At 45.9% G+C, this 21,473-nt stretch overlaps 1 protein-coding gene across 1 annotated transcript in view; it reads right to left on the bottom strand.

The window, feature by feature from the left end:
• The window catches only part of LOC110485710 (glutamate receptor ionotropic, NMDA 2B), a 126,740-nt gene that overhangs the window by 72,721 nt on the left and 32,546 nt on the right, over window positions 1–21,473 (bottom strand). The window contains exon 3 of the mRNA XM_036940350.1: window positions 20,480–21,193. Within this exon, the coding sequence (XP_036796245.1) occupies window positions 20,480–21,193 (714 nt within the window). The remainder of the gene's footprint in view (window positions 1–20,479; window positions 21,194–21,473) is intronic.

Below are 21,473 nucleotides of genomic sequence, written 5' to 3'. Positions count from 1 at the left end.
AGGAGGAGAGTTCTGGGTATTTACTCAGGGAGAGAGAGGAGGAGAGTTCTGGGTATTTACTCAGGGAGAGAGAGGAGGAGAGTTCTGGGTATTTACTCAGGGAGAGAGAGGAGGAGAGTTCTGGGTATTTACTCAGGGAGAGAGAGGAGGAGAGTTCTGGGTATTTACTCAGGGAGAGAGAGGAGGAGAGTTCTGGGTATTTACTCAGGGAGAGAGAGGAGGAGAGTTCTGGGTATTTACTCAGGGAGAGAGAGGAGGAGAGTTCTGGGTATTTACTCAGGGAGAGAGAGGAGGAGAGTTCTGGGTATTTACTCAGGGAGAGAGAGGAGGAGAGTTCTGGGTATTTACTCAGGGAGAGAGAGGAGGAGAGTTCTGGGTATTTACTCAGGGAGAGAGAGGAGGAGAGTTCTGGGTATTTACTCAGGGAGAGAGAGGAGGAGAGTTCTGGGTATTTACTCAGGGAGAGAGAGGAGGAGAGTTCTGGGTATTTACTCAGGGAGAGAGAGGAAAGGTTGAGTTTGCTCTAATTGACTAGCGCAGGGGAGGGCAATCATTTACATTCATCACAGAGGCTCACTTTGTTTAGAGTGAGGTGAGAGAGAGAGGGAGGGAGGGAGGGAGGGAGGGAGGGAGGGAGGGAGGGAGGGAGGGAGGGAGGGAGGGAGGGAGGGAGGGAGGGAGGGAGGGAGGGAGGGGAGAGATGGGAGAGATGGGAGCGATGAGAAAATCATATTCCTGTCTGATCGAGTTTCTCTCATTCATCAACACCCCTCTGATGGGCAGGATTTGTGTGTGCGTGAGAGAGTGTCTGTTCGAGAGAGTGTCTGTCTGTGACAGTTGGTGTCTTCAGAAGCAGCAGAGCCTGTCATCTCCAGCTCAGTGATCTTTGTCTACAGTATGTGGAGAGCAGTGACACCCTGATGAGTGGCACGTTCATTGAGACACACACCGTTGCTGCTGCTTATAATTCAGGCCCCGTCCAATAGTAATAATCATCCTAACCTTCGCTCACACACTGCCCAGCAGTAAGGACTTACACCTCCCTCTGTGAGCTCACACACTACCCAGCAGTCAGGACTTACACCTCCCTCTGTGAGCTCACACACTACCCAGCAATCAGGACTTACACCTCCCTCTGTGAGCTCACACACTGCCCAGCAGTAAGGACTTACACCTCCCTCTGTGAGCTCACACACTACCCAGCAGTAAGGACTTACACCTCCCTCTGTGAGCTCACACACTACCCAGCAGTCAGGACTTACACCTCCCTCTGTGAGCTCACACACTACCCAGCAGTCAGGACTTACACCTCCCTCTGTGAGCTCACACACTACCCAGCAGTAAGGACTTACACCTCCCTCTGTGAGCTCACACACTACCCAGCAGTAAGGACTTACACCTCCCTTTGTGAGCTCACACACTACCCAGCAGTAAGGACTTACACCTCCCTCTGTGAGCTCACACACTGCCCAGCAGTAAGGACTTACACCTCCCTCTGTGAGCTCACACACTACCCAGCAGTAAGGACTTAACACCTCCCTCTGTGAGCTCACACACTGCCCAGCAGTAAGGACTTACACCTCCCTCTGTGAGCTCACACACTACCCAGCAGTAAGGACTTAACACCTCCCTCTGTGAGCTCACACACTGCCCATCAGTAAGGACTTACACCTCCCTCTGTGAGCTCACACACTGCCCAGCAGTAAGGACTTACACCTCCCTCTGTGAGCTCACACACTACCCAGCAGTAAGGACTTAACACCTCCCTCTGTGAGCTCACACACTGCCCATCAGTAAGGACTTACACCTCCCTCTGTGAGCTCACACACTGCCCAGCAGTAAGGACTTACATCTCCCTCTGTGAGCTCACACACTACCCAGCAGTAAGGACTTACACCTCCCTCTGTGAGCTCACACACTACCCAGCAGTAAGGACTTAACACCTCCCTCTGTGAGCTCACACACTGCCCATCAGTAAGGACTTACACCTCCCTCTGTGAGCTCACACACTGCCCATCAGTAAGGACTTACACCTCCCTCTGTGAGCTCACACACTGCCCAGCAGTAAGGACTTACACCTCCCTCTGTGAGCTCACACACTGCCCAGCAGTAAGGACTTACACCTCCCTCTGTGAGCTCACACACTACCCAGCAGTAAGGACTTACACCTCCCTCTGTGAGCTCACACACTGCCCAGCAGTAAGGACTTACACCTCCCTCTGTGAGCTCACACACTACCCAGCAGTAAGGACTTACACCTCCCTCTGTGAGCTCACACCCTATTCAGTTACTGGAAGTGTCTAATACACTGACTAACCTCCATTTATCTACACTACATAGAATCCAATGATACTATATGCTGCACACTAATACTACGACATAGACAGTTATGGACACTACAAGTCATCAAGTGTACACTAACAACCCCATTTATCTGCATTACATAGAGCTAGGGGCTGGGAATTGCCGGGGACCTCACGATACAATATCATCACGACATGTATTGTGATTCTCATGATTCTCACGACTCGATACGTTGTGTGATTCAATACTGCGATTTCATTGCGATTTGATGTTCCAAACACTTTGCTCTCTGCGGCAGAGAGAGAAGAGAGAGGCAGGAAAACATTTGTTTTGATGAGTCAGGGAAATAAATGCGCTGAAAACATGTCGGCTCACTATTTAAAAAAGAAGATGGAGAACAAGCTATAGGATGAGAAATAGTGTTGTTTTGTCGCAGGTACAGCCGACTAGCACTAGCCAATGCTGGTCTTGTACACTGTGGCCTAACACGATGGGGTGTATACTCATTAACACTGTCTTGAACACTGTATTAAACACTGTATTGAACATTAATATTAAGGAGTTTAATCGGCAGCTATGATTAACAAATAGTACATTCAGATGAGATGAATAACAGCTGTGACAAAACGAATACAGGCGAACCTTTAATGTGATCATTTGCTGTTTCAGGAAGAGAATATGACAAACGTTCTCACTTGTCGTGCAAATGTATCAAAGGCGACATAGCTGATTTGCATTTAATGCCAAACGCTATATGCTTTGAATTAAGTTGTGAATCAAAACAGCTGGCCGTTGTCAGAGAAAAAACGATCTGCTGTCACGAGAAGCAGACAGAGAATGTCGTTAGATTTGAATTATCTGTCATCGCTTCTCATTTAATTGCACCACATGGTAATTATCACGCCTGGCATTCACTAAACAGAGAAAGGCCAGATAGGCATCATTACATTGAGGGAATGTATCAGAATGGCCCATGCCAGGCAGACACACTAAAACCTTTAGTCAACTGTTGAAAGGCCACACACAATATCACTGAGCCCATCAAGGACATGATTAGACATCTAAAAGAAAAAAGGAAAGAGAAGGCAGGGGAATATGAAAGGGGTTTAACAGGGAAAAGAACAGAGGTGAAAGCGTAAGGAAATAGGGGAATGTGAATGCTGACAGAGTTGAAGAGAAGGACATATTGGAGAACAACAAGAGAGTGAGGCTGTGGACAGTCAGGAGGGAGGGAGGGATGGGGTGCAAACACGCACGCACACGCACGCACACGCACACGCACACACACACACACACACACACAGGCCTCTCTCAGCCACTGACTATCTTAATGGTCCCTTGACTGCACTCCATATTGAGATGGATCAAAGCTGCACCCCTGGGACAAGGCCAGACCTTGGCCCTGTACAGTATCCTAATGCACTGTGGGGATGCAGAGAAACCTACAGATGTACCATCTTAATTTGAGCCAATTTGCTACAGCAGGAAAAGGATCCTGCAGCAACAGGAAATGTGAATATTTATGTGGATTATAATTCATGGACATTTTTGTAAGGATTGATACATTTTCGTTAGGGCAAAACAAGTCAGAAATGTCTAAGTGGACATTGCAAACTTTAAAATCCTTTTTAAAACTACAAGTTGGCATTTCCTGATCAAACGAAGATCCTACATCTGTAATGGAGTGTGGAGATGGAACTACGGCAGGAGGATGAGAGAACTATACAGGGACAGAAGATGACAGCAAGAGGATGCACTGTGAAAGATGATTCATTTGGACGGATGAAGGAGAATGAATAGAGTGTGTTGCTTGTGTATTCTTCAGGTTGTGTTCATGTTGAGAGAAACTGATAAATCAAATAGGACACTCGATCAGGGCTTCTCTGTCACGTCTCTCCCTTTTCCTCTCAATATCTCGTCTACTTCAATGAAATGCTGAGTCACAATATTTTAAAATCAGGACAATTGCGACACTGGGAAAAGTGAGAGAGGGACACTAAGAGAGACAAGAATGATAAAGTGAATCGACGAATAACGTAGTGACTCAGAGAGAGAGTGAGCGAGTTGTCATTGCTGAGTGAGAGGGTGGCGGCCGCTTCACATACAGTTAGTGCAGGCAGCTTGATTTTAATTCTCTCCATCTTTTGGGATTGATCCTAATTGCAACACGGGTCATTATGAAGAGACAGTACCTTATCCCATCATGTAAAACTGAACAGCACAATGGGAAACACGGTCCTAAAAATAACGGATTGGAACAGAACAACTGAACAGAACAATGGAAGTGGATCCGTGGCCAGTCGCAGTCAGGGGCTGTGGCGCCACGGCAACAGATTAGCTATCTCCCAAGCTTCTTAGCAAACGGTTGAGTGTGTGGGTTTTGGCCAGAAGGGACAACAGGTTATTTTAGAAATGAGCAGAATTTTTGTAGCAGGTTAGGAAAACATTCATAGCAGGTTCGGATAATTAACGTAGCAGGTTGGGAGAACTGGGTTACATTTGGGGAAACGGTTAGGGTTAGCCAAAATGCAACAAACAAACAAAATATGTTGATGTCAATTTTGACATAATCTCTATTCTTTAGAGCCATGACCGAGTGGTGCCAACTGGTGGTGGTGGAGGATCCAATGAACTGGAAGACAACTGGGTCTACTATAGGCTCACTAGCCCCCACACTCTTACAGGAAGTTTAAAGCAATTGACCCTCACCGGTCAATTGTAGCTCATAATACCAGAAATCAATCACATTCACTTGGTTGACAGGAGGTTTGGGGAAGTATAGGCCATATATACCATATAGGCTACTAGGCTGTGTATAGGGTGTTTACCGTCTTCTGGTGTTGAAAGAAAGGTCAAGGTACCACTTTAAACAAACTACAACTTATAAAGGCTTGATAGGGCATTCATGAAGTCTTGGTAAAGATGAATCTATGCTTCAGAATATATTTATATTTCTTTCATCTGAGTGTTTAAAAATCTGTAATACACGAGAGCTAGAATAAATGTTGTATGAAGTGGGTACCAGAAGTGAGAAATGATATCAGGGAGCAGACTCCTCTGGGCAGCTTGTTTCACAGAAAGCAAACTGCGGTCTAATCCCCCAAACACAACGCAAGGTCATTATCATTCAACCCCAACACACACACACACACCCACCAACACTCCAACACTGACATACACACACCGCTTAACTCCACACAGTAGAAAGCTCATTAGCCAGTGGAGTATGATAATGAGAATAAGGTCCAGTATTGTGTCCAATAGAACACACATTGCAGCAGTGTAAATGAATGACAGAATAGCACGGACTGTGTGTGTGTGTTTGTGTGTGTGTTTGTGTATGTGTGTGTGTTGGCAGCAGTGTACATGAATGGCAGAAATAGGAGCGACGTGTGGGTGTGTGCATTGTTTTGTGTATAATCGGTCTACCTGCACCTGTCAATGGCTCACTGATCCACCCTAATAGGCCATTCAGTAGGAAAAGAGGGACAAATACAGCGCAGGGTAAGGTATTCTAAGCGCATAACGGACCAATCACATTCTCTTATTTTCTCCGTTGCGTATTGAGGCGAACACAATGGTTTCCGTTCACAGTGCGTCTGGCGCTGAAATGGACATGCATGACGCGGGATCGGGATGACATTTTTGCTGGAAATCAATTGTTCAGTGGCTGGATACTGTATCTGGAAACCTGTTTGGCAGCGTAACAAATGGCAGCTTGTTCCCTATATGATGCACTACCTTTGACCAGAGCCCTATGGTCCGTAGTCAAACATAGTGCACTGCATGAGAATAGGGTGCCAGTTGGGACGTAGACTTTGCATCTTAAAAACCAAGCTGTTTGTCCTATACCGGGACCCAGAGTGAAAGGTTAGGGGAGGTTTAGAAGGGAGAGCTAGAATAGATTACTGGAAATGGTGTTAGAATAGATTACTGGTAATGGTGTTAGAATAGATTACTGGTAATGGTGTTAGAATATATTACTGGAAATGGTGTTAGAATAGATTACTGGTAATGGTGTTAGAATAGATTACTGGAAATGGTGTTAGAATATATTACTGGAAATTGTGTTAGAATAGATTATTGGTAATGGTGTTAGAATATATTACTTGTAATGGTGTTAAAATAGATTACTGGTAATGGTGTTAGAATAGATGACTGGTAATGGTGTTAGAATAGATTACTGGTAATGGTGTTAGATTAGATTACTGGTAATGGTGTTAGAATATATGACTGGTAATGGTGTTAGAATAGATTACTGGTAATGGTGTTAGAATAGATTACTGGTAATGGTGTTAGAATGGATTACTGGTAATGGGGATAGATTAGATTACTGGTAATGGTGTTAGAATGGATTACTGGTAATGGTGTTAGAATAGATTACTGGTAATGGTGTTAGAATAGATTACTGGTAATGGTGTTAGAATAGATTACTGGTTGTGGTGAGGCCTCATATGACCTATTGGGACACAGAGTGAGAGGTTAGGGGAGGCTTAGACAGGAGAGTTAGAATAGATTACTGGTCGTGGTGAGGCCTCATATGACCTATTGGGACACAGAGTGAGAGGTTAGGAGAGGCTTATTTTTATTTGTTTTATTTCACCTTTATTTAACCAGGTAAGCCAGTTGAGAACAAGTTCTCATTTACAACTGCGACCTGGCCAGGATAAAGAAAAGCAGTGCAACAGAGACAACAACACAGTTACACATGGAATAAACAAGCGTACTGTCAATAACACAATAGAAAAAAAGAGAGTCTATATACAGTGTGTGCAAATGGCGTGAGGAGGTAAGGCAATAAATAGGCCATAGTAGCAAAGTAATTACAATTTAGCAGATTAACACTGGAGTGATAGTTGAGCAGATGATGATGAGCAGATGATGGTGTGTAAGTAGTGATACTGGTGTGCAAAAGAGAAGCAAAGTAAATAAAAACAATATGGGGGATGAGGTAGGTAGATTGGGTGGGCAATTTACAGATGGACTATCGGTTAGCTGCTCAGATAGCTGATGCTTAAAGTTAGTGAGGGAAATGTAAGTCTCCAGCTTCAGCGATTTAAAAAATGTGTTCCAGTCACTGGCAGCAGAGAACTGGAAAGAAAGGCGGCCAAAGGAGGTGTTGACTTTGGGGATGACCAGTGAGATATACCTGCTGGAGCGTGTGCTACGGGTGGGTGTTGTTATCATGACCAGTGAACTGAGATAAGGCGGAGCTTTACCTAGCATAGACTTATAGATGACCTGGAGCCAGTGGGTCTGGCGACGAATATGTAGCGAGGGCCAGCCGACTAGAGCATACAGGTCGCAGTGGTGGGTGGTATAAGGCGCTTTGGTAACAAAACGGATGGCACTGTGATAGACTACATCCAATTTGCTGAGTAGAGTAATGGTGTTAGAATAGATTACTGGTAATGGTGAGGCCTCATATGACCTATTGGGACCCAGAGTGAGAGATATGGGAGGTTTAGAAGGAAGAGTTAGAATAGATGACTGGGAATGGTGGGGCCTTGATAGATGATTGACCCAACAACCTGAAGGGAACAGAGGTATTGATGCTGGGGTTGTTTTGATGTTGCACTTGCACTCACACACAGCATGTAGGGATAAACGCACACACGCCCACACGCACGCACGCACATACACACACACACACACATGCACACAGGATCACGGTGCATACAACTCCCCCACATGACTCTATAGGCTTCATGTTCCATCTCACCCACACACATCTCTCTCGCCATCTGAGAACTCTCTCTCTCTTTGCTTCCTCCATCTTTCTTTCCCTTTCCAGCCTCCTCCTTTTCATATTTACATATCCGGTGCAGTAATGTGCACCAAATCCCTTATTTCTAAAACATCTATCACAATAACTTCTCATCTATTCTCCATCAGTCCCCCATCCCTCCATCTCTCTTTCTCCATCCCTCCCTCCATCTCTCCAGTCAGTTCCATCCCCCCATCCCTCTGTTCCAGGTTTAGCTTGTACACAACCTCACACTACCTACCCCCATGACCAAAGAATTTTGGCTTCATCCATCTATTCTATCCCTTCCTTTTTTTCAGAGGCTCAGAAAATAAACATGCCTACCTCCCTCTGTAGTTGTCCTTATATATATAGAGAGAGAAATGTATAAGCATGGGGTTTCCATGCCAACCGTATCAGCCGCATTCAGCCTACAGTTCCGTGTTCAGTGTGTGTGTGTGTGTGTGTGTGTGTGTGTGTGTGTGTGTGTGTGTGTGTAAAACGAAGAGAGAGAGAGAGGGAGAGAGAGAGAGAGAGAGAGAGAGAGAGAGAGAGAGAGAGAGAGAGAGAGGGGGAGGGAGGGAGGGAGAGAGAGAGAGAGAGAGAGAGAGAGAGAGAGAGAGAGAGAGAGAGAGAGGGAGGGAGGGAGGGAGGGAGGGAGGGAGAGAGAGAGAGAGAGAGAGCATCATGGAGAGGGAAGGAAAAAAGGAATAGAGAAGCAAGTAGTAATTACTAAGAACAGAGAGAAAACATTCCTTTATTTCTTCAGTTTTCATCTCTTCACATCTCTCTCTCTCTACCTGTCCTTCCCGCTCTCTAATAGGCCTTTAGCGTGTGTTTTTCCCCTCCTGACTTGTATTGTTGTCCTGGGCATGTGTCTCAATGTCCCTGTCAGTCCCTGTCAGTTCCTGTCAGTCTCAGTGTTGGTGCTCTCTGTCTATCTGTCAGTTGTTAAATAGGGTAATTATATGTTGAGTAGAATCCTCTTCCTCCCTCACACCCACACACATATTCTGGATAATTTCATAACCCTATCTCTCTCTCTCTCTCTCTCTCTCTCTCACTTTCCTCTGAGAGGCTTGTTTCTCAGATTAATGTCTGTTTGCAAACCCCAAGCTGACCTTTGCTAACAGCCTCAGACCTTTGTAAAATACCATCTCACAGTCAGTGGTTGTTTTCATGTGATCCATTAAACCGAGTTCAGGGGGTTCATAGAGACACAGATGTAATTTGGTCTCCCTCTGATTTTGGTCACAGTACTAAACAGGTACATAGAAGAGAGCGATATCTTCTAAGGATGCTTGAAGTCTTTAAAACTGTCTCCAACTTTCTAATTTCCTCTCTTTTAACAAAAAGGAGGCTTTATGCTGTTGTCGTGACTTGACTTTAACATTCATCTGAAGACTGTTGTTTATCTATGTAACTAACTACACTGCTCAAAAAAATAAAGGGAACACTTAAACAACACAATGTAACTCCAAGTCAATCACACTTCTGTGAAATCAAACTGTCCACTTAGGAAGCAACACTGATTGACAATACATTTCACATGCTGTTGTGCAAATGGAATAGACAACAGGTGGAAATTATAGGCAATTAGCAAGACACCCCCAATAAAGGAGTGGTTCTGCAGGTGATAACCACAGACCACTTCTAAGTTCCTATGCTTCCTGGCTGATGTTTTGGTCACTTTTGAATGCTGGCGGTGCTTTCAATCTAGTGGTTGCATGAGACGGAGTCTACAACCCACACAAGTGGCTCAGGTAGTGCAGCTCATCCAGGATGGCACATCAATGCGAGCTGTGGCAAGAAGGTTTGCTGTGTCTGTCAGCGTAGTGTCCAGAGCATGGAGGTGCTACCAGGAGACAGGCCAGTACATCAGGAGACGTGGAGGAGGCCGTAGGAGGGCAACAACCCAGCAGCAGGACCGCTACCTCCACCTTTGTGCAAGGAGGAGCAGGAAGAGCACTGCCAGAGCCCTGCAAAATGACCTCCAGCAGGCCACAAATGTGCATGTGTCTGCTCAAACGGTCAGAAACAGACTCCATGAGGGTGGTATGAGGGCCCGACGTCCACAGGTGGGGGTTGTGCTTACAGCCCAACACTGTGCAGGACGTTTGGCATTTGCCAGAGAACACCAAGATTGGCAAATTCGCCACTGGCGCCCTGTGCTCTTCACAGATGGAAAGCAGGTTCACACTGAGCACATGTGACAGACGTGACAGTCTGGAGACGCCGTGGAGAACGTTCTGCTGCCTGCAACATCCTCCAGAATGACCGGTTTGGCGGTGGGTCAGTCATGGTGTGGGGTGGCATTTCTTTGGGGGGCCGCCATGTGCTCGCCAGAGGTAGCCTGACTGCCATTAGGTACCGAGATGAGATCCTCAGACCCCTTGTGAGACCATATGCTGGTGCGGTTGGCCCTGGGTTCCTCCTTATGCAAGACAATGCTAGACCTCATGTGGCTGGAGTGTGTCAGCAGTTCCTGCAAGAGGAAGGCATTGATGCTATGGACTGGCCCGCCCGTTCCCCAGACCTGAATCCAATTGAGCACATCTGGGACATCATGTCTCGCTCCATCCACCAACGCCACGTTGCACCACAGACTGTCCAGGAGTTGGCGGATGCTTTAGTCCAGGTCTGGGAGGAGATCCCTCAGGAGACCATCCGCCACCTCATCAGGAGCATGCCCAGGCGTTGTAGGGAGGTCATACAGGCACGTGGAGGCCACACACACTACTGAGCCTCATTTTGACTTGTTTTAAGTTGTTTAACTTGTTCAAAGTTGGATCAGCCTGTAGTGTGGTTTTCCACTTAAATTTTGAGTGTGACTCCAAATCCAGGCCTCCATGGGTTGATAATCATCCATTGATCATTTTTGTGTGATTTTGTTGTCAGCACATTCAACTATGTAAAGAAAAAAGTATTTAAGAATATTTCATTCATTCAGATCTAGGATGTGTTATTTTAGTGTTCCCTTTATTTTTTTGAGCAGTGTATATTTAATTGTTACCTGACTAAATTCATGATGCAACAATTAACTCATTTAATTTTTTTTTTATTGTACCTTTATTTATACAGGTTTTTTCTCATTGAGATAATATCTCTTTTCCAACTCATTAGGATCTGGGGCACCACGAGAGCGGTTCTTTAAAGAGTTATCATCTCCCAAATTAAACTCTAAAAGGTCTTTACCTATCACATCTATAAACAGTCAACTTATTAATCAGAACCTTGTATTATATCAACATTCTGAACAGTTGTAACCTCCCTGCATCTGCAGAGACACATAAATTGTTTTAATTATTTATTTACTAGCTAATTATATGGGAAAACCGGATTAAACATACACGCTTTGCACCGGTTATTGACTGGAGACGTAATACGCTGAAAACAGATCCCTAGCAGAACGTCAACAACATTGATGCTTGTTAAAGAAGAGATGGAGAGGGAGAGAGAGAGGGACAGTGTCACATTCTGATCTGTTTCACGTGTCTTTGTGCTTGTCTCCACCCCCCACCAGGTGTCTCCTATTTCCCCCCCATTATCCCCTGTGTATTTATTCCTGCATTTTCTGTTTGTCTGTTGCCAGTTTGTCTTGTCCCGCCAAGTCCTACCAGTGTGTTTCCTGTGCTCTAGTTTTGATTTTCCTAGTCTTCTCAGTTCTGACTTTTCTGCCTGTCTTGACCCTGATCCTGCCCGCCGTCCTGTACCTGCCTGTTTCTGATTTGGATTCCGACTCTTTGCCTTGACTTCCGTTTTGCCTGCCGCATGTACTATAATAAACTCTGAGACTCGTACTATCCGCCTCCTGTGTCTGCATCTGGGTCTTAGCCTGAGCCGTGATAGTACGAACTGGCCATGACTCACCCAGCAGGCTCGGACCAGCTCCGCAATGCTGTCTACTTCCAAGGAGCCACCATTGGAAGACATGGGGAGTTGCAATGCCTTATGGAGGGACTCCATACCCTGGCAGAACGCCATGACCATGTGTTCGATACATTGCTGGAGCCCTGCGGATTCCCAACTAGGCAGCAAGTCACTACAGTAATTCCCCAGACTCTCAGCAACCCCGCCACCAGTGGCATTTCTTCCCAGCCTACCCCGGTGTCCTGAGAACCTCGCTTACCTCCTCCAGAGGCGTTACGCTGGAGATTCTGGAACCTGCCGTGCGTTTTTCTCCCAGTGCTCCCTCATCTTCAACCCACAGCCTTCTTCATTCCCCTTGGACCTCTCAAAGATAGCATATTTGATAACGCTGATGTCCGGGAAGGCACAAGCCTGGGCTAAGGTGGTGTGGGAGTAACAGTCCACCATTTGCCTCAGTCTGGAGGAGTTTGTGGCGGAGGTAGGTGAATTGTTCAATTCTCCGATGTCCGGGAGAGAGGCTGCTCGTAAGCTACTCCAAGCTACTGGGAAAGGCTAGATTGTCTCCAGATGAAAGTTTATGCAGGTTGAGCACCAGGAGCTGTATGTATTGCGAGACTACAGGACACAATATTTCCACCTGTCCATTAAAAAGACCTGGCTCATCAGTAAGTACGAGTTCTCTGGTGAGCCATACAGGGATTTTCCAGTCTACCATTACTCGTACCCATCTCCATACCACCCTATTGTGGGGTGACCAGGCTAAATCTCTCCAGGTGCTCATTGACATTGTGGCCGACGAGAGCTTCATCGACTCTCCCTTGGTGTCAGAGCTGGGAATCTCCAATCAACTCCTCTCAATTCCCATGGATTCAGAGCGCTAGTTCTTATCGGTTCTTATCAACCTACGAGTATCAGGAAATGTATGCAGTTCCTGCTCATAGAATCTATCGATGTGGTTTTGGGGTATTCGTGGCTACAGAAGCACAATCCCCTGATCGACTGTGCCACTGGGTCTATCGTGGGCTGGAGCCGGTTCTGCCATGCACAGTGTCTTAAGTTGGCAAAGTCTGCCCGAGACGTCTTCCTGCAGGCTTGGGAGAAGCCTTGGATCTCTCAGCCATTCCTGCGGAGTACCTGGAGTACCTGGTCTAAGAGGTCTTCAACAAGGACCGCGCTACGTCTCTCACCCCACATCGACCTATGACCGTGCCATTGACCTTCTCCCAGGCACTACACCACCTCGGGGATGGCTTTACTCCCTGTCGAGTCCAGAGACCAAGACTATGGAGGAGTACATTGAGGACACTCTCACTGCAAGGGGGTATTTGTCCATCTGCCTCACCCGCCGCTAATGTATTGACGACTGGGGCATAAATGACATTGCGGTTAAAAAACGCTACCCTCTACCATTCATCTCCTCGGCTTTCGAACCTCTTCAGAGAGCGACCATCTTCTCTAAGTTGGACCTTCAGAATCCCTACTATATGGTTTGTATACAGGAAGGAAATGAGTGGAAGACTCAATAATCGGTTATGCCATTCGGACAGACCAACTCTCACATTTGTATAGCTCCGTTGCAACTCCGTCTGACCCAGAGTCCATACTCCGTACCTCCTGTCTAACGCCTGCAGTCATCTGATGTATCGAGAGCCTTGTCTGTAAGGCACAGCATTCCCAGGGGGGTCCGGCTAACTGGATGTTTGTCCCGGACTCTGCTGTTCCCCAGTCCCGGTGTGGGCACATTCCTCGAGACTGACCTGTCATCCAGGCTCCCGTCGGACCCTGGCTTTCATCCGACTACGCTTTAAGTGGTCTTTCATGGTTCCTGATGTCTCCGCATTTGTTGCCGCCTGCACTGTCTGTGCACAAAATAAGACTCCACTGGCCTTCTTCAACCACTCCTTGTTCCTCACTGCCCCTGCTCCCATATATCCCTGGACTTTGTTAGTGGTCTTCCTCCGTCAGATGGCAAGGGTGGTTAGGTTTTCTAAAGCTGCCCATTTTATTCCCCTTCCTAAGTTGCCCTCAGCCAAGGAGACGGGTCAGCTCATGGTACAGCACATCTTCCAGATCCATGGACTTCCTGTCGACATGGTCTCCGATCGTGGCCCTCAGTTCTCGTCCCGGTTCTGGAATGCGTTCTGCACCCTCATTGGGTCGTCGGCCAGCCTGTCCTCTGGTTTTCACCCCAAATCTAATGGACAGTCGGAGCGAGCCAATCAGGACCTTGAGACGGCTCTTCGTTGCCTCATCCCTGCCAATCCCACCAATCCCCTGATGCAGACTCTCCAAAAGCAAGTCAAAATATCCTCAAAGAAAGACAAATCACCCCCTAAAACTCAGAGACTTCTACAAGACTTTCCATTGTGTTCAGTGGCCTAATCTCATCAATAATTTCTAAGCCTGGATAGATAAATCACATTCACTAAAGTATTTATATGGTTCATTGGTCTGTTATTACTGGGTACGTTACAATTCAAAAGTAGGTTTCACCACATCATCAAAATACGGGTATGATGCATTTAGCTTCATATGACGCAAAACACAGTATCATATGATTAAAAATTGTAACAATGTGCGCTGAGAGTCGCGAAGCAAGTTCAGGGAGTGAGTGTTTTAATATATAAAACGAACATTATACAAAACAAGAAACACAAACAACGCACAGACATGAAACAGAAAGAGAAACAATGGGGAAGGAACCAAAGGGAGTGACATATATAGGGCAGGTAATCAAGGAGGTGATGGAGTCCAGGTGAGTCTGATGACGCGCAGGTGAGCGTAACGATGGTGACAGGTGTGCACCATAACGAGCAGGCTGGTGACCTAGAGGCCAGAGAGGGAGCACACGTGACAGTACCCCCTCCCCGACCTGCGGCTCCTGCTGCAGGACACTGACCAAATTGACGATCCCGGGGATCAGGAGCGGACCGGTCAACTCTGCTGAGGTGCGGAAAACCTGTCAGTCTCAGCATGGCAACCTAGAGCGCCAGAGAGTGAGCATACGTGACGGTACCCCCTCCCCGGCGCGTTCGGCTCCAGCTGCAGGACACCAACCAAAGGGATGATCCCGGGGATCCTGAACCTGACGTACCGGCTGAGGCGTAGGGGCCTGATGAGCCAGCTGAGACCTCCCTGGTTGCCTCAGTCGAGGAACAGGAACCTGTTCACCAGCTGAGGCATGAGAGCCTATCGAGCCAGCTGAGGCATGGAAACCCGTTGAGCCAGTTGAGGCAGTCATTCTGTAACAATGTGTGCTGAGAGTTGGGAAGCAAGTCCAGGGAGTGAATGTTCTAATAAATAAACACAACATAATACAAAACAAGAAACACGAAAAAAAACACAGATGTGCCACAGGAACAGAAACAATGACGCCTGGGGAAGGAACCAAAGGGAGTGACATATATAGGGCAGGTAATCAAGGAGGTGATGGAGTCCAGGTGAAGTCTAATGACGCTGTAACGATTCTCGTCCTCATCTGATGAGGAATGTGAAGGATCGGACCAAAATGCAGCATGGTACGTGTCCATGTTAACTTTATTAATCTGAACACAAAATAACAAAGGTGAAAGAATGAAAAAACGAAACAGTCCTATCAGGTGACAAAACACAAAACAACTACCCACAAACACAGGTGGGAAAAGGCTAAGTATGATTCTCAATCAGAGACAACAATAGACAGCTGCCTCTGATTGGGAACCATACCAGGCCAAACACAGAAATACAAAACATAGAACAAAAACATGGAATGCCCACCCCAACTCACTGACCAAACCAAAAATAGAGACAAAACAAAAGGAACTACAGTGCCTTGCGAAAGTATTCGGCCCCCTTGAACTTTGCGACCTTTTGCCACATTTCAGGCTTCAAACATAAAGATATAAAACTGTATTTTTTGTGAAGAATCAACAACAAGTGGGACACAATCATGAAGTGGAACGACACTTATTGGATATTTCAAACTTTTTTAACAAATCAAAAACCCGAAAAATTGGGCGTGCAAAATTATTCAGCCCCTTTACTTTCAGTGCAGCAAACTCTCTCCAGAAGTTCAGTGAGGATCTCTGAATGATCCAATGTTGACCTAAATGACTAATGATGATAAATACAATCCACCTGTGTGTAATCAAGTCTCCGTATAAATGCACCTGCACTGTGATAGTCTCAGAGGTCCGTTAAAAGCGCAGAGAGCATCATGAAAAACAAGGAACACACCAGGCAGGTCCGAGATACTGTTGTGAAGAAGTTTAAAGCCGGATTTGGATACAAAAAGATTTCCCAAGCTTTAAACATCCCAAGGAGCACTGTGCAAGCGATAATATTGAAATGGAAGGAGTATCAGACCACTGCAAATCTACCAAGACCTGGCCGTCCCTCTAAACTTTCAGCTCATACAAGGAGAAGACTGATCAGAGATGCAGCCAAGAGGCCCATGATCACTCTGGATGAACTGCAGAGATCTACAGCTGAGGTGGGAGACTCTGTCCATAGGACAACAATCAGTCGTATATTGCACAAATCTGGCCTTTATGGAAGAGTGGCAAGAAGAAAGCCATTTCTTAAAGATATCCATAAAAAGTGTTGTTTAAATTTTGCCACAAGCCACCTGGGAGACACACCAAACATGTTTAAGAAGGTGCTCTGGTCAGATGAAACCAAAATTGAACTTTTTGGCAACAATGCAAAACGTTATGTTTGGCGTAAAAGCAACACAGCTGAACACACCATCCCCACTGTCAAACATGGTGGTGGCAGCATCATGGTTTGGGCCTGCTTTTCTTCAGCAGGGACAGGGAAGATGGTTACAATTGATGGGAAGATGGATGGAGCCAAATACAGGACCATTCTGGAAGAAAACCTGATGGAGTCTGCAAAAGACCTGAGACTGGGACGGAGATTTGTCTTCCAACAAGACAATGATCCAAAACATAAAGCAAAATCTACAATGGAATGGTTCAAAAATAAACATATCCAGGTGTTAGAATGGCCAAGTCAAAGTCCAGACCTGAATCCAATCGAGAATCTGTGGAAAGAACTGAAAACTGCTGTTCACAAATGCTCTCCATCCAACCTCACTGAGCTTGAGCTGTTTTGCAAGGAGGAATGGGAAAAAAATTCAGTCTCTCGTTGTGCAAAACTAATAGACATACCCCAAGCGACTTACAGCTGTAATCTCAGCAAAAGGTGGCGCTACAAAGTATTAACTTAAGGGGGCTGAATAATTTTGCACGCCCATTTTTTCAGTTTTTGATTTGTTAAAAAAGTTTGAAATATCCAATAAATGTCGTTCCACTTCATGATTGTGTCCAACTTGTTGTTGATTCTTCACAAAAAAATACAGTTTTATATCTTTATGTTTGAAGCCTGAAATGTGGCAAAAAGTCTCAAAGTTCAAGGGGGCCGAATACTTTTGCAAGGCACTGTAAGGTCAGAACGTGACAGAGGAGCAAGTGCGTGTAACAATGGTTACAGGTGTGCGCCATAACGAGCAGCCTTGTGACCTAGAGGCCGAAGAGGGAGCACACGTGACAAAAATGCATCCTACCAGCTGTATTTATGTATTTTTAAAGTTATATATCTTGAAAACTTGACAGCTGACATGCAAAACATTTTGGGACTAAATCAACAATGGACTAATAAAACAAATGCCAAAATATAGTTTTAGGTGGAGTTTTCCTTTAAGTCACATCTGACAAAGCTCTTATTTGACTTGCCAAACGTCTTATTGTCTCAAACACTCTATGTCGTCCACTACCTCTGACCAGGGCCCAGAGGGCACTATCTAGGGAATGGTTCCATTTGAGGAGCAGTCATGGACGTGACGTCAGATTCATATGCTGTAGGAAGCCAATTAACAGCTGAATCAATCATTGAGAGACGGGCCTGGAATAAGATGCTGTAGCGTTCACAGTCGGACCCAGTGCCGCTCAGAATAGAGTGGCTAAAACGGTCATGTTTCCCTGCTCTGCGTGATTTTAATGGATCCACTGTACCTCTTGTCAATTGAATATTGAAAGTAACACTGCCTTGATCGGTTGTATAGCTGAACAATGCAGCTTGAGGAAGACTTATTGAGTTGAAACATGTTGCAGTTATGCATCCTGATGTATTGTAATGTGTAGGCTGATGTGCTCCTACTTACATGTGTTTATCACTTGTAAATCGTCTCTCTAACGTTTTTGCAACGCGTTGGCCGCCTACTTGTCTTTTTTTCTGCGTCTGTAGAGCTGCCATTCAAAATAAATATTCTATTTCCTTCTATTTCTGTGGTCTTGCCCAGCTGTGCCTTAATGCGCTTCAGGAGGTTGGTCGCCCCTCATACAGGAACATGCATAGATATAGTACAGTATGCCTGTTGCTAGGTGATGAGCAACCTTGTTTAGATATACAATAGTCAACAAGGTGATGAGTAACCGTGTTTAGATATACAATAGTCAACAAGGTGATGAGTAACCGTGTTTAGATATACAATAGTCAACAAGGTGATGAGTAACCTTGTTTAGATATACAATAGTCAACAAGGTGATGAGTAACCTTGTTTAGATATACAAAAGTCAGCTATCCCCCCTGGACCAGGAGCTAGCTTTCAGTCGAGTAGTTGGTGTGACTAAAAACCCAATGTACCCAATGTATAGAGAGCCATAACAACTAGTGTCAGGACCCTGAGCATTTAGTGAGCTTCACAGAGTTATTTCTACCTACTGTCCTGCATTGTACTAGTGGTGGTGTCAAATCAAGGTTGATTTGTCATGTGCTCCAAATACAAGACCTTAAAGAGAAATGCTTACTTACAAGCCCTTAACCAACAGTGCATTTTGTCATTATACTATATACAGTGCCTTGCGAAAGTATTCGGCCCCCTTGAACTTTGCGACCTTTTGCCACATTTCAGGCTTCAAACATAAAGATATAAAACTGTATTTTTTTGTGAAGAATCAACAACAAGTGGGACACAATCATGAAGTGGAACGACATTTATTGGATATTTCTAACTTTTTTAACAAATCAAAAACTGAAAAATTGGGCGTGCAAAATTATTCAGCCCCCTTAAGTTAATACTTTGTAGCGCCACCTTTTGCTGCGATTACAGCTGTAAGTCGCTTGGGGTATGTCTCTATCAGTTTTGCACATCGAGAGACTGAAATTTTTTCCCATTCCTCCTTGCAAAACAGCTCGAGCTCAGTGAGGTTGGATGGAGAGCATTTGTGAACAGCAGTTTTCAGTTCTTTCCACAGATTCTCGATTGGATTCAGGTCTGGACTTTGACTTGGCCATTCTAACACCTGGATATGTTTATTTTTTAACCATTCCATTGTAGATTTTGCTTTATGTTTTGGATCATTGTCTTGTTGGAAGACAAATCTCCGTCCCAGTCTCAGGTCTTTTGCAGACTCCATCAGGTTTTCTTCCAGAATGGTCCAGTATTTGGCTCCATCCATCTTCCCATCAATTTGAACCATCTTCCCTGTCCCTGCTGAAGAAAAGCAGGCCCAAACCATGATGCTGCCACCACCATGTTTGACAGTGGGGATGGTGTGTTGCTTTTATGCCAAACATAACGTTTTGCATTGTTGCCAAAAAGTTCAATTTTGGTTTCATCTCACAAGAGCACCTTCTTCCACGTTTGGTGTCTCCCCCAGGTGGCTTGTGGCAAACTTTAACCGACACTTTTTATGGATATCTTTAAGAAATGGCTTTCTTCTTGCCACTCTTCCATAAAGGCCAGATTTGTGCAATATACGACTGATTGTTGTCCCATGGACAGAGTCTCCCACCTCAGCTGTAGATCTCTGCAGTTCATCCAGAGTGATCATGGGCCTCTTGGCTGCATCTCTGATCAGTCTTCTCCTTGTATGAGCTGAAAGTTTAGAGGGACGGCCAGGTCTTGGTAGATTTGCAGTGGTCTGATACTCCTTCCATTTCAATATTATCGCTTGCACAGTGCTCCTTGGGATGTTTAAAGCTTGGGAAATCTTTTTGTATCCAAATCCGGCTTTAAACTTCTTCACAACAGTATCTTGGACCTGCCTGGTGTGTTCCTTGTTCTTCATGATGCTCTCTGCGCTTTTAACGGACCTCTGAGACTATCACAGTGCAGGTGCATTTATACGGAGACTTGATTACACACAGGTGGATTGTATTTATCATCATTAGTCATTTAGGTCAACATTGAATCATTCAGAGATCCTCACTGAACTTCTGGAGAGAGTTTGCTGCACTGAAAGTAAAGGGGCTGAATAATTTTGCACGCCCAATTTTTCAGTTTTTGATTTGTTAAAAAAGTTTGAAATATCCAATAAATGTCGTTCCACTTCATGATTGTGTCCCACTTGTTGTTGATTCTTCACAAAAAATACAGTTTTATATCTTTATGTTTGAAGCCTGAAATGTGGCAAAAGGTTGCAAAGTTCAAGGGGGCCGAATACTTTCGCAAGGCACTGTACATGTGTATCCAACCAGCTGTAACTATTACATGAACAGCACTATTCAATAGATAGGTGTCTGAGGTTGTGTGTACTACAGTGGAAATAGATGTGGATTAAAGGTGGTGTTCCATACCTTGGCAGCCATGACCATGGAGGAGCCTCCTCGGATGCCCAGGATGGGGATGTGTGTCTGGGCAGAGATGAAGTCCAGGATCTGGGCGATGGCCTCCTGGTCCGTGTCGTCCCCGAACACCACCCCCTGCAGCCAGGTGTTGGTCATCAGGGTGCAGATGCGGTTGATGATACTCTTGGGGTCTGTGTCGTTCATGGTCTCCAGTTGGACTTTGGTAGGGTGGGGAACATGGAGGAACTCCTCTTTCTCCACGTAGGTGGACGACACCTCGCTAGAGTTGCCCACCAGGATGACGGCGATGCTAAGAGAGGAGGCCACTTTGGGAGGTAAGGGGGGCGCAGGGGGCCGGGCGGGGGATACTGGGGGGTAGTAAGGGGGGTAGAAAGGGGGGGTGAGGTTTGTGCCCCTCTGGCCTCCTTTCTCGCCTCCTGCTCCTCCCGTCCCAGGTGCACCTCCTGGTGCTCCTCCGCCCTGGCCAGCTCCGCCCCTCCCAGGCGACCGTGCAGACTCGCAGATGGGCAGAAGGAATAGGGAGAGGAGGAGGAGAGAGAGGGAGAGAGGGAGGGAGAGGGAGGGAAGGGCCAGCCGAGGGTGCTGATGAGGGGAAGAGGTGTGTTCGGGAGGAGGAGGGAAGGAGGAAGTGATGCGCCTGTCCTGGAGTGGGGAGGGGGAGAGGAGGCTGACAAGCATCGTGGAGGAGTGTAAATGCAGTACCTGGAGGGAGGGAGGTAGGGAGGGGGAGAGAGAGAGAGGATTAATATCATGTACAGTAAATATGATATTACCAGCAGGAGATGGGACTGAAAAGAGGTACTGTATCATAATAACACCATGACTGCTACAACAGCACACAAAGAAAACAGGATCAAATGACGCACATAGAGTATTGTTCACATGGTGAAATGGTATAAATTGAGATAAAATGTCTAGTGACACTCAACAATGCTTAATCCACCACTCTATTCTAGTGCTTTCCTTAGAGGGACCTTGTGGC

The sequence above is a fragment of the Oncorhynchus mykiss genome, chromosome 13, assembly GCF_013265735.2.
Source record: "Oncorhynchus mykiss isolate Arlee chromosome 13, USDA_OmykA_1.1, whole genome shotgun sequence".
In the NCBI taxonomy this organism is placed as follows: domain Eukaryota; kingdom Metazoa; phylum Chordata; class Actinopteri; order Salmoniformes; family Salmonidae; genus Oncorhynchus; species Oncorhynchus mykiss.
The sequence above is the reverse complement of the archived record's forward strand: the minus strand, read 5'-3'. Positions and strand labels throughout refer to the sequence as shown.